General features: G+C 42.2%; 1 protein-coding gene across 2 annotated transcripts in view; it reads right to left on the reverse strand.

The window, feature by feature from the left end:
* Window positions 1–13559, reverse strand: part of QSER1 (glutamine and serine rich 1) — a 136950-nt gene that overhangs the window by 37999 nt on the left and 85392 nt on the right. For both annotated transcript variants that reach the window (XM_089675885.1, XM_089675884.1), the window contains exon 3: window positions 2963–3124. In XM_089675885.1, coding sequence (XP_089532011.1) covers window positions 2963–3124 — 162 coding nt within the window. The remainder of the gene's footprint in view (window positions 1–2962; window positions 3125–13559) is intronic.

The raw sequence follows: 13559 nt of genomic DNA on the forward strand, positions 1-13559 counted from the left end.
TTTAGTCTCCGAGGGTGACAATGCTCACTCACAGAACTGTTGCAACAGAGGAGTCGGACTGCACCCTAGACTCCTTCCATGATTTAACTACAAACATCTCCCCATCTACATTACATAGGCAGGAGGGGGGTAGAGTTCACATAATACATTGCTCAAAAAAATTAAAGGAACACTTTGAAAACAGATCAAATCTCATGCTGGATATCTATACGGATATGGACTGGGTAATGTGTTGGGAACGTAAGGATGCCCCATCGTTTGATGGAAATTAAATTCATCAACCTACAGAGAACTGAATTCAAAGACACCCCGAAAATAAAAGTGAAAAACTTATACAGCAGGCAAGTTCATTTTGCTGAAATTTCATTGCAGCAACTCAACATGGTACTCAGTAGTTTGTATGGCCGCCACATACTTTTATGCATGCCTGACAACGTCGGGGCATGCTCCTAATGATATGACAGATGGTGTCCTGGGGCATTTCCTCCCAGATCTGGACCAGGGCATCACTGAGCTCCTGGACAGTCTGAGGTGCAACCGGGCATCCGAAACATGATATACCAGAGATGTTCTATTGGATTTAGTACAGCCAAGTGTGGGGGCTATTCAATGGTATCAATTCTTTAATCCTCCAGGAACTGCCTGCATACTCTCGCCACATGAGGCCAGACATTATCGTGCACCAGGAATAACCCAGGACCCACTGCACCAGCGTAGGGTCTGACAATGGGTCCAAGGATTTCATCACGATACCTAAGGGAAGTCAGGGTGCCATTGTCTAGCCCAGCAATGGGCAAACTACGGCCCGGCAGACCTTTTAATCTGGCCCGCGGAGCTAGGCTCCCGCTAGGCTCCTCTCACAGTCCGCCCTGAAGACCGGTGTAGCATGAAAATCTGTCTCCTATGAGGATCTGTCCCCCTCGACGTATCTGCGCATGTGCCAGAGATCGCCGATCGGCTGCTAATGCCGGAAACTGGCACATGCGCAGATACGTCGAGGGGGACAGATCCTCATAGGAGACAGATTTTCATGCTACACCGGAATGGCGCGAGAACACGGCGAGAGGAACGTGCGGAGCAAAGGTAAGTGAATTGACACAGGGGGGACTTACTATAGGGGGAATGAATTACTATATGGGGGATGAATTACTATGGGGGATGAATTACTATATGGGGGATGAATTACTATATGGGGGATGAATTACTATGCTTACTATGGGGGAATATTACTATACTTACTATGGATGACACATACACATCATTCATCTACTCTTGGTCCGGCCCCCGGGTCCAATATATGAACCCATTGCGGCCCTCGGGTCAAAAAGTTTGCCCACCCCTGGTCTAGCCTGTAGAGGTCTGTGCGTCCCTCCAGGGCTATGCCTCCACCAACCATCAATGACCCACCACCAAAACGGTCATGCTGAACAATGTTACAGGCAGCATGTTATCCACAGCTTCTCCAGACCCTTTCACGCCTGTTACCTGTGCTCAGGGTGAACCTGCTCTCATCTGTGAAAAGCAAAGGGAGCCAGTGGCAGACCTGCCAATTCTGGTGTTGACTGGCAAATGCCAGTTGAGTCTATGGTGCTAGGCAGGGAGCACAGGACCCACTAGAGGATGTCAGGCCCTCAGGCCACCCTCATGTTTCTGTTTGTTTAGTCAGAGGCATTCACAACAGTGGACTGCTGGAGGTCATTTTGTAGGGCTCTGGTAGTGCTCATCCTGTTCCTCCTTGCACAAAGGAGCACATACTGGTTCTGCTGATAGGTCAGGGACCTTCTACAGCCCTGTCCAGCTCTCCTAGAGTAACTGCCTGTCTCCTGGAATCTCCTCCATGCTCTTGAGACTGTGATGGGAGACACAGCAAACCTTCTGGCAAAGGCATGTAAAGATGTACTATCCTGGAGGAGTTGGACTGCCTGTGCAACCTCTGTAGGGTCCATGCGACCAGTAGTGACATTAACCCTAGCCAAATGCAAAACTAGTGAAAAACAGTCAGAAAAGATGAGTAGGGAAAAAAATGTCGATGGCCTGCACCTGTAAAACCATTCCTGTTTTGGGGGTAGTCTCACTGTCGCCCTTCATTAACACCAAAGCAGCTGAAACTGATTAACAACCCCCTCTACTACTTAACTGACCATATCAATATCCCAGGAGATTCACTGACTTGATGCTATACTCTGATTAAAAAGTGTTCCTTTACTTTTTTTGAGCAGTGTACAGCCTTGTACAGCTGATAACATTGAAATTTCAGTTCAGTACACAAAAAAGTTGCAAGGACACTGAATTTCTCATTGATCAAAAGGGATTTTTAAGCACTTGCAGAAAATGCAGTAACCACCATCTAAAGGACTAGTGAGCTACAACATATAATTTTTTTTCTATAAAACAAGTCTCCAGCTCATCCCTATAGGAGGAATATAAAAAAGGAGGCCTCCGACAAGGGGGTGAGCTACACACGAAAAACCTAAATCCTGTTTACCACACAGCAGATCTGTGGTATTACAAAAAAACCCTATTAACCAAACTTTGATTCAACATTAAAAAGAGCTTTAAACAGCTGAAATAGTTACCTTATTAAGCAAAGCAGTGTAAGCAGTGAATTCCAGGATCAGGCTAGTAATAAGACAACTGTTGGTCACACAGGAAAATCTTAAGAGTTTCCTGCTACTTCAAACAAACTGATCAGCTGAACAACCAACAACAAAGAGCAAGAACATCCCTATCAAGGAATGTAAAAGAATAAGTTTTCCATACTTTTACCTGTGAAATATGTGCTATATATTCCTCATAGCTTTAGTTTTTTTTTCACCCTATTCTTCCCTGTGTCACTTCTGTGTGCTCTGTCACTTTTAAATTTTGCTGCAATGGCAGCCAGTAATCCTAACCCTATGTAACTGCTAGTCATGATTAGGGCATCTCACAGCCACCTACAATGATAAAAATGCATTACTATTACCTGTCTGCCATGATGGGGCCCTGAATTGTGGCAGGAGGGTTGTGCCTGATGAAGCTGCTTGCGCAGTGCGAGACTCTATTGCAGACAGAAAGTTCATCACGGATGTTTCTGTAGTGTTTCCACCTGCCACATGCAGGCTCGTGTCAAAGATTCCAGAGAGACCTGAATGCAGAGGGAGATGAATTTGTTTTTTAATTTAGCACAGAATAGACGCACACTATGGGGTTTTACAACACCCCAAACCACAAATGTAAATGAACCCTTACTGTTCTGAGCCCACTATGAGGCAGCTTTCACACTGATGTGGTGTGGTTTACCTACAACATGGGTGCGGCGCGGAGCATTTGCGACTTTTCTGGGCTGCACTTTGCCATAGACTTCTATTATATCCTGAAAGTGTGGTGCACTTTGTGAAAGTGCACCAAAACTCCCACATTTAGGAGTTTTAGTGTGCTTTCAGAAAGTGCACCAAACATCAGGATATAATAGAAGTCTATGGCAAAGTGCAGCAAACCTGCTGGAAAATTACCGTATAATTATGACTCAAGCACTTACTATGGCAAATACAAAAAATAAATACATTTAAGAAGTGTAATACAAATGCTGTAGCCGCTAGTGCACACAACCCCGGTCTCAGTGGGCCAAATGGTAAAATAATGTAAGTGAAATAAATGCTGCGCTACATATACAAAAATGCACAATTCCTATAGAATATTACTAATAGCAATATTATACTAAAATGCACAATTTCTATAGATGTAGCACACCATTTTTTTCACTTACAGTCAGGGGCAGACTGACAACTCATGGGGCCCCCGGGCAATAGGGGATCATGTGGCCCGTGTCCTTGCCCAAACTCAAAAAAGCCTATGAAAATGGTACCAGGGGCATCTCATGGGGCCTGCAAAAAGGAGGATTTGTGAAAAGAGATTCACAGAAAAGCGGCTACATTATGAACAGAATGTGACACTCAGAAAAATTTCCAAAAATTATGCTTTATTACACTTATAAATATGACATATGGGCAGTCGCCCTGGTTTACCATCACCTCAGTATGAGACAATACACACAGACCTAAAACCATTAAAATAACACCAAGACCGGTCTAAATGCATGTGCAACAGAGAAAATGACTACAAGAGTCTAATGTCCCTGTGACACAAACACATAGGTGAACACTTCCCAAAGGAGGTGTATCCAAAAATTATACCATAGGTATACCATAATACATGTTATAATATTAGAATTCGGCTATTGCCATAATGGTTATATCCCAAACAGGGAATCCAAAAATTATACTATGGATATGGATATCACATGTATGCAATTCAGCAAGCACAATATGCGTCAAGAGGAGAACAATATGCCTCAGGCCTGTATGAAAAAAGACAAAAATGTCATATGTATAATGCAATACATTCCTGTGCCGGCACAAGTGGTTGGGGCCCATTCATCTGTATAGACAGCTGTTTCCTAGAGCTCTTAAATGAGAATATGCCCCATTTATTCCCAGGATGGAAGAAAAGATGCAAAAAGCAGCACTCTGCTTGAAATGGTTTCTTCACCACTACATGTGGACTACACACCACTTTCTGTAAGAAAAACAAGACACATCCCAAAAGATCTTCTGCCTGTTGAAATGCATGTGGTATGTCTTGTTTCCCATTTAAAGCACCATGATGTCCCCATCCTGTAGTAAGACAAACAATATGTGGAAGAGTCACTGACAGAGCTTACACTCTATGTAGGATATATAGGTCATATAATCACAGAGGACCATATATCTAATGTCCTGTAACAGTCCACTCACCACCTGTGCACTGGATAATAGGAACGGAAAGGATGTCCTTCATAGGTATTGCCATACAAGGCCAAAGAGGCCAAGGAACCACCGCTGACATCCGCCGATATACCGCGGGTTCCAGCCCCTTCTTGGCGCCTGTGCTGCTTAGGCTTGCCTCATGGCATGTGAAGATGGCTTCCTCCTAATGGGTCAGCGTGCGGATGTCCCTGTTTGGGATATAACCATTATGGCAATAGCCGAATTCTAATATTATAACATGTATTATGGTATACCTATGGTATAATTTTTGGATACACCTCCTTTGGGAAGTGTTCACCTATGTGTTTGTGTCACAGGGACATTAGACTCTTGTAGTCATTTTCTCTGTTGCACATGCATTTAGACCGGTCTTGGTGTTATTTTAATGGTTTTAGGTCTGTGTGTATTGTCTCATACTGAGGTGATGGTAAACCAGGGCGACTGCCCATATGTCATATTTATAAGTGTAATAAAGCATAATTTTTGGAAATTTTTCTGAGTGTCACATTCTGTTCATAATGTAGCCGCTTTTCTGTGAATCTCTTTTCACAAATCCTTTTTGCATGCCTTCTTTGGCTACTGAATGGAGACCAAATATTGGGTGATACGATAATTTATTTTATAACCTCTCAATAATTATCTTTAGCATCTCATGGGGCCCCCTACTGACCCTGGGCAGTGCACGAGTTTCCAAATGGTCAGTCCGCCCCTACTTACAGTATTAAACCTGCAAGAAAGCTGAAGGTACACTGCACTCACGGTGTGGGAAAACCGCAGCACATCAGAGTGAAAGCAGCCCTAAACTAATATGCCCAGCACATCGCCTCACATTGACCTGCAGATTTCTTCTTTCCTGCTACTGGCAACAATCTAGAGACCAGGAGCCGGCACTATAGAGGAAGCATCAGCTTGTGCAGCTCTTGCTCCCTACTACAGCTCCAACTTTACAAGTAGTTCCTCTGCGTTGCACTCTGTTTGATGCTCTGGGATAATGGGTCAGCAAGCCCAGACCGAAATATACCAACCACAATCCAATGGTAGTGCTGACCCCTGTCCTAGAGTGAGATACAAGCTGGTAGGAGAAACAGCAGGTTTGGTGGGGGAGCAGGAATTCCACATGCCCGGTGTGGAATAATGGAACAGCAGCTGGAAAGCACCAAACAGGTAGTGTTTTAACAAACTGGCCACCTAAACATATAGCATACTGCCTCTTCTATCTCTTCAGGTTCACTTTTAACTAGTTTAGGACCCACCCCCCCAAAAAAATATCTTCAAAAGTACACGGAGGTGTGTAGTACATCCAGTTCCTCTGCGCTGCTGCTACTGTGCACCCCCCTCCCAATTCTCAACTCTTAAAATCTAGCCAAAAGTTGCTTTGCACATACATTTATCAACAACATTCAGTGGCAAAACAGAAAGATACAAAGCAACATTGCTACGATCATTTCACTTAAATATCAAAGAGATTAACTTTTTTTTTTTTCTTAATGTCTATGAATTAGCCCTAATTAATAACTCTTTCTTGCCCTTCAATTGTTATTTTTCTTCTGATAGTTGTTTTGCTTATTTCTATTAACCATTAATCTGTTGTTTTTTATTACCCATTAATACTCAAAAAAATTTTTTTTTTTAATGTTACATTAAAAAACAAGTGCAAAACCCCTCTATTTCATTTTTAATAACTTTACATTGCCTGTAATTTTGACTTGCCTGTAAATGTCATACCTTGGAGTACAGTCACAGACACAGGCAACATGTGCATGCACCACAGATTATAGATGCATACTATAAACCTACCCCACTGTGAATCCTGCTACTCCTGAATCCTCAATTTTTGTAGCAAGCAATGCAGTGTAAACCAAGGAAAGGAAGGGCGGGTTTGGCCTGTGCCCCGTATTGTATGAAATTGAGTTTACTGGTAAGTCAAAATTCCTTTTATCTTAAGCGTATTGTATAGGACACAGGCAACATATTCACACATACACCATGGGACGTCCCCAAGCAATGAAAACCAAGGGTGGGAAACAACTAGGCAAGGGGTGGCCAACTTGCGGCTCTCCAGCTGCTGCAGGACTACAAGTTCCATCATGCCTCTGCAAGTCAGTAACTTCCCATCTTTGCAATGCCTCATGGGAAATGTAGTTCCACAACAGCTGGAGAGCCACAGGTTAGCCACCCCTGAACTAGGCAAACAAGAAATGTTCCAAAAGACCCAAAGAACAATGTGGGCAAAAAACAAAAGTTAAAAGACAGCTGCAAGGACTCTACGGTCAAAAGCTGCATCCACAGAAGACTGGACATCTGCCTGGTAGAACTTTGAGAAAGTATGAACAAAAAGTCAGGTAGCAGCCTTATACAGTTGGGCTATGGAGGCTTGGTGCCAAAATGCCCTGGAAACTCCCACTGATCTGGTGGAACACATGTGTAAACAGGCAATCCATGGGGTTTATTTACTAAAGCTGGAGAGTCCAAAATCAGACTCCCTTCTGCATAGAAACCAATCAGCTTCCAGGTTTCATTGCCAAAGCTTCATTGAACAAGCTGAGGTTAGAAGCGGATTGGTTTCTATGCAGAAGGGAGTCTGATTTTGGACTCTCCAGCTTTAGTAAATAAACCCCCATGTGTCTGATGAAAGACGTAGCTCGGAGGTATATTCTAATGGCGCTGACTACATCTAGGCAATAAAAGGGACAAAGCCTTTGGATGCTTAGGAGTAAGGCACAAGGATAGCAGTGCAATGTCTTCATTGATGTGGAATGCCAAAACCACCTTTGGAAGCAGCGACATGAGACAATCCTGACGTTGTAAAGTACATGGAAAGGCCCTTTGCAGAAAAGGTCCAACAATTCATAAACACATCTGACAGATGTGATAGCTAACAAAAAGGCTATTTTGCCAACAAGAACCACCAAGAGAATATCCCTGATGTGCTAAAAGGGTGGTTTCTGCAAAGCAGATAGAACCAGAATAATGTCCCAGGGAAGCACAAGATGCTGTAAAGGTTTTTACAAAGGGTGTGCAGCCAGAGGACTTTGAGAAAGGATGGATAAGGCTGATACTAACCCTTTAAAAAGGTATTCCCCTTGTTTCAGAGATAATTATTGACCTTGAATATTTCATGCAGATTTGAAGAATTTGAAGGAATTGGTTGAGGGATTTTAGGTCCAAAGTAAGGCGAATAACCCATTTGGGCTTCGGTACAGTGAACAGATTTGAGTTTCAGCCTTTGCTGAAAAGATAGGGCTGAACTTAGGCTTTGAAGCCGAAGCCTGGGCACAGTGGATAGGTGTTCTGTGTTTTCAGGAACCATGGTCTCCTGAGGAAGAGGTTTTTGGAATCCTACTTTGTGGAAGTAAAAAACTTTTCCTCCACTGACCTCTTTAATAAATTGGTCAAGTGCCCCACCAGATGTCTTCCTTGGAAGTGCATACATGTGATGATGATGGGAAGCACAAAAACGGAGAGCGGATTAACAGGGGGCTGGGGAGTCTAGTAAGGTTTATATTTTGCACTGGAGTATGTGGTGGACAGTATTCCAAGAAGTCACAGAGGTGGATATTTTTGGAGCATTGGAGGATTATATTGGTGCACATTATTAATTTTAATATGAGAAAGGTATATATGGTTTAAATTTTATTTAAAGAGGTACTACACCAGGTCTCGACAAATCACAGGCGCCAGGACGCCATGGCAACTAGGAATTGCATTTTAGAGCCTGGGTTCACACACTGCCTCTCACCGATTTCAATGCAAAATCAAGTCCCACTGACTTCAATGCAAAAATGCCTCCCATTGACTACAATGAACTACAAAAACTCCTGTCAATAGCAATCCTATGTGAACACTTATCTCCACATGCCACTCTACCACTTGTGAGTCTGGAATGCACCACTACAAACTTGCACAGGACCCTTTTTCGTAATGGCATTCAAAATACAATGCATGTGGATCGCATCTGTGTGAACTGCCTCAATAGGAACACTTAATATCTAGTCTGTCATGCGAATCTGAATATGAAAACGTATCCACAACCACACATGTGAACCAGGGCGGCTTCATTCACACCTGGGCATTTAGGATTGCAGCAGAATTGCTGTGATACCAAAACGCAGGTTCAGGTGTCACGCTTTTCAATGGCACCTAAAACGTGGTGCGGTTTTGCAGTGATTGCCACGCTGCAAATCACATCATGTGAAGCTTGTTGCCCAAAAGTTGCCTTGCCCAGGTTCCTGACAACCCACACTACGCTAAAAGTAAAATCTAACTTTTTTTTTTAGCTGGCTCCTAGATTCAAAGCAAAATTTGTCAAGTTCTATACTACACTATTATAGTAATTTTGTTTTTTTGTGTGAATCATCGACAAACAAGGATTTTACTGAACAAGATTGGTCAAGAAAGTTAAATATGTGCAAGATGACATTTTTAGATATAAGTAGATAGACAATGGGGATGGTGGTGTGCATGGGAGCACTAAGGCGGTGGCACATTTTATTCATAGTAATGTAAGCACAATTTTAACTGAAGTAGGGATACTGTTATTTTCAGCATACTGCACTCTATATTTTTTTGGTTACTTATGTCACATGGATGAGGGGAGGACATAAGGAAGACAGGAAGCAAAGGCAAGATGCATTTTCAAGTCTGTTACTGCAAGCTTTATTAGATCCAGATATTATGCAGTTTGACATACAGAAATGGCAGTGAGAGCTGGTTGCAGGGTTGGGCCTGCAAGATCAAAGAGCTTTTAGGAGCATTTTAAACAATTCTGTCTGCAGAATCTCTGAAATAAGAAGCAATTTCAATAGGTATAAGGAGATGTTTGGTTATAACAGATTGCAGGATCAGCCACATGAATAGCCTACTTCTTTGCAAACTTTTTTTCCACTGGATAGCGATCAGCAAAGACTTCGTGGGGGGTGAAAATCCTTTCTGGCTTTACCCAGTCTTCATAGATTACAAATTCTGTTGATGAACAGGAATATTTTGCAGGATTTTTTTTTTTCGGTACCCAAGAGGTATATGGTGAGACGGATAAGTGCCAAGGCTCTTGAGGACAGAAGTAATTAGCTTTTCAACGTTCACAAGTTTCATGGAGCTCCTTCACTAGAACGGCAGTTTGAGTAAGAGAAATCTCCCACAGCTTCCTCCAATACTGCCTCAATATCGTCTTCATTTCCTTCTGTTTGAAACCTCTAGGACCAGCATATCGGTATCCAACTTGGCTTGAGAATTGGGAGTGTGAGAACAGACCTGTTATGGAGCCCTGGACGAAGATGGCTGTAGTAAGAATGTAATCGGTTCAAGGAATTGACATATAGTAGATACAGAAAAGTCTGCATGTTGCAGGCCTATAATAGAGCTTAAATCGGATTCCAGACATTGGTGTTAAAACCCCGTCCTGCTCCAGTGCAAGGGACTCATTGTCACCGGACATGGATGAGTGTTGTGTGGGCCTTTGACAGAACTAATGTTTGCCTGCAATTTTTAAGGTCTGGTCTCCAGACCCCCTAGGGGATACTCATGGAGTAAAGTGTGTGTGTGTGTGTGTGTGTGTGTGTGTGTGTGTGTGTTGGGGGGGGGGGGGGGGGGGGATTAAGGTAAGCATGTCTAGAAGGAATATAAAGTAACACAACTGTACACCACTCTGTAATGAAGCACTCTAGTATGTTATAAGGGCTCTATGTGGAAGTGGCGTCAAGTGTGTGACCAGTGGTGTGATGCAACACCTGGTCATCCACCTGAGTCTGAGCACCAAGTTTGCACTGTGAAGAGAATACATTCCAAAAAAAGTCCTATTTTTACAGTAACTGTCCGGATACAGGGTGAGCCTGTCCTACCTTCAACGGCACTGGAATGCATATAAAATCAAGGCTTCGCCCATCCTTGTGGGCATACACCTGAAGGGATCTTCAGGGTCTGGGCACATGGCGATGGACCATGGCCCTGGACTGCAGGATCCAATACTTGAAGGAAATATTACAAGCCAATCCGACAGTGTACGGTCTGGGTATGACTCAAGGATTTACCGAGGTTGCACCGATCCATGTACACTGCTTCTGTGTAGGCATTAGAAGACAGTAAGGTATTGACTGAAGAATTCAAAGAAAATAATATAGAAAAATAATAAAGCAGATTAGTGGAGTTCCCTGCGAAGAAGAAAACGTTCACCACCTTCAGACACTAGCACAAAACTGAGGATTCAGAGTGGGGCAGAGGCACAGGGGAGGCGCCTCATGTGAAGGTGTCCTCAAAAGCTTGCCAGCGTCCAATCACCTGAAAGTATGCGGTTATTACTCAAGGTGTATGCATATGTTGCCTGTGTCCTGTACTGTATGATTAAGATATCAATTTTGCAAGGCAATATCACAAAAAGATTGTATGTCCGTAAAAAACAAAACAAAAAAACAATATATATAACTTTGTTATCTTAGGTAATGCCATAATTACTTTCAAACAGGATCATAGCAGAAATGTAAAAATTGCTCTGCTCCATAGAGGGTGTACAGGTATGAGAGCCGAAGTGGAAATATTGCTGCCATGGAAACAGCAAATCCTAGTTTGTCCCCTCTAGTACCCTGCAATAACACTTACATTAAATTAATTCAACACCAATGTAAACATTATGCTCTCAAAAATAATTTGATACCAATGTATACATAGTCTCAAATCAGTTGTATATGTCAACCACACCTCTGATCCCAAATTTAACATCAAAAACTGGGGAAAATTGTATAGCGAATGGACTTAGAACCAAACACTGACAATAAATATACATGTACAAATTAAACAATATTAAAACATTTCGGATTCAAGTCAAACTGTGCCACCAATGTACCAGAGTGAATTGAAGCTGGTGAAGGTTCCGCACCCAATTAGCCAAGATATCGGAGCTGGTGTACAGGAAATGAGCCGCCAGTAGACAGCTCACTTCCTTCTCTCTGCTCCTGCAGAGAATACACTGCACAAGCACAGCCCTTCTCCACCCTCTGGATATCAGCTGAGATCAAAGGAATCCAGATAATGCAGCTCCAGCTGAACTGTTCTGTGCTATGTCCGTGACAGGCCCATTTTAGAACAGGGAAAAGATCAGTCCTAATTAACAAATGAGCTTTCTAATGGGGATGCTAAATTGTGTTTCGTTATGGTGTAATTTAAATTGCTAACTGCTTGTATTTAAAGCAGAAATCCAGGCAGATAAGAAGAGCCCCAAATGCAGTTATGTATTAATATATCCGTAAATGCAGCTACATCAAGTACCTGAAATTCAGCTCACTGGTTGAACAGGAAAAAAAAAAACCTCACAGTGTGTACTAAGCTCTAGTATTCTACTGCTGCAATCCCTTGTGCCATTGACTTAAGACTGGAAGAGGGAGGGCCAGCAATATGAGCCAATTAAATGTGCTGAATGAACAATCTAACAAGAGATAGCTAAAAAGAGTGACATTAACAGCCTGCTAATATTTCTTTACTGTCCAATGGCAGGTAGGCAGCAGGAAGGAGATAAACATTAACTGGAGAAAAAAAAAAAAAAAGCCAGACCACCAACATGTTAATGTGATTGTGCTGTGTGTAAATCTCAGGCGAAGATGGGACAGAAATGCAAATCATTTGGCAGCTTGACCATCACACATACTATACAGGCAAAATGATGTGGACACCCAACCAAACTATTTAGTTTAGAGTGAAGGGTACTGTAAGGGCCAGTTCACACTAAATGCGTCTCAGTGTTTTTTCTGCATCCAAAAAACCGCATAGAAAGTAGGCTATATGGTTGTCAATGTCATAGTTCACATCAGTGCTTGCAGTTCCAGTGCAGAGAAAAAAAAAAAAAGTACAACATGCTGCATTTTGTTCTGCACAGAAATGTACTGGAAAAACAGTAAATGCACTGGAACGTACTAAAAACGCATTGGAAGGCACATTTCCTTATTTAAGTTGAGGAAAAAGAGGGGAAAAATGAACTGAAATGCATTAAAAACACACACTGGAACGTGTCAAACACACCAGAACGCGTAAAAAACGCACATGAGAAAACGTATCCGGAACGCATATGGACTACGTTTCTATAGTGTAAACCGGCCCTATATGTTAAAGCATACAAGGACATTTTAGACAATTGTGCACTTCCAAACTTGCGGCAACAATTTAGAGAAGGACTTTTCCGATTACAGCAGGACCGCAGTCCACTGCGTGAACAAAGATTGTTTCATAAAGACAGTTTGCAGAGTTTGGTGTGGGGAACCCAAGCGTCCTGCACAGAACCCTGACCTCAACAACTTTTGGATGAACTGAAAGAAATTATAAGCCAGGTCTTCTCATCCAGCTGATATCAGTACCTGGCCTTGCCAATGCTATTTTGGCAGGCAAGGCAGAAATTCCCACAGATACACTTGAAAATTGCGTAGAAACGTATTCCAGAACAGTGGATGCCATTATAGCTGCAAAAAAGGAGGATATTCCATATAAATGTTCATCAAGCTTATAGGTACAATGGTCAGGTGTCAACAAATTATTCAGCATATAGTTTATGAATATTAACTGTGAATTTAGCAGTCTGCCAAACGTTCAGCTTTAAACAGCAATTCATTTTAAAATAACATCCTGTTTTTGGAGGTTTTTTAGTTTTTTTTTTTTTTTTTTTTTTAAATGAGACTTAAATTTTAATAGGAAATATAAGGAAATATATAAAAATATATAAATATATAAAAGTTACTGCAACATCATCCATATACAGATTTAGTTTACAAACAAGCAAGAGTGATGTGAAGTAATTTG

Source organism: Staurois parvus, unplaced genomic scaffold (genome assembly GCF_062004578.1).
Source record: "Staurois parvus isolate SC_StPar_1 unplaced genomic scaffold, SC_StPar_1.0 ptg000159l, whole genome shotgun sequence".
Taxonomy (NCBI): Eukaryota; Metazoa; Chordata; class Amphibia; order Anura; family Ranidae; genus Staurois; species Staurois parvus.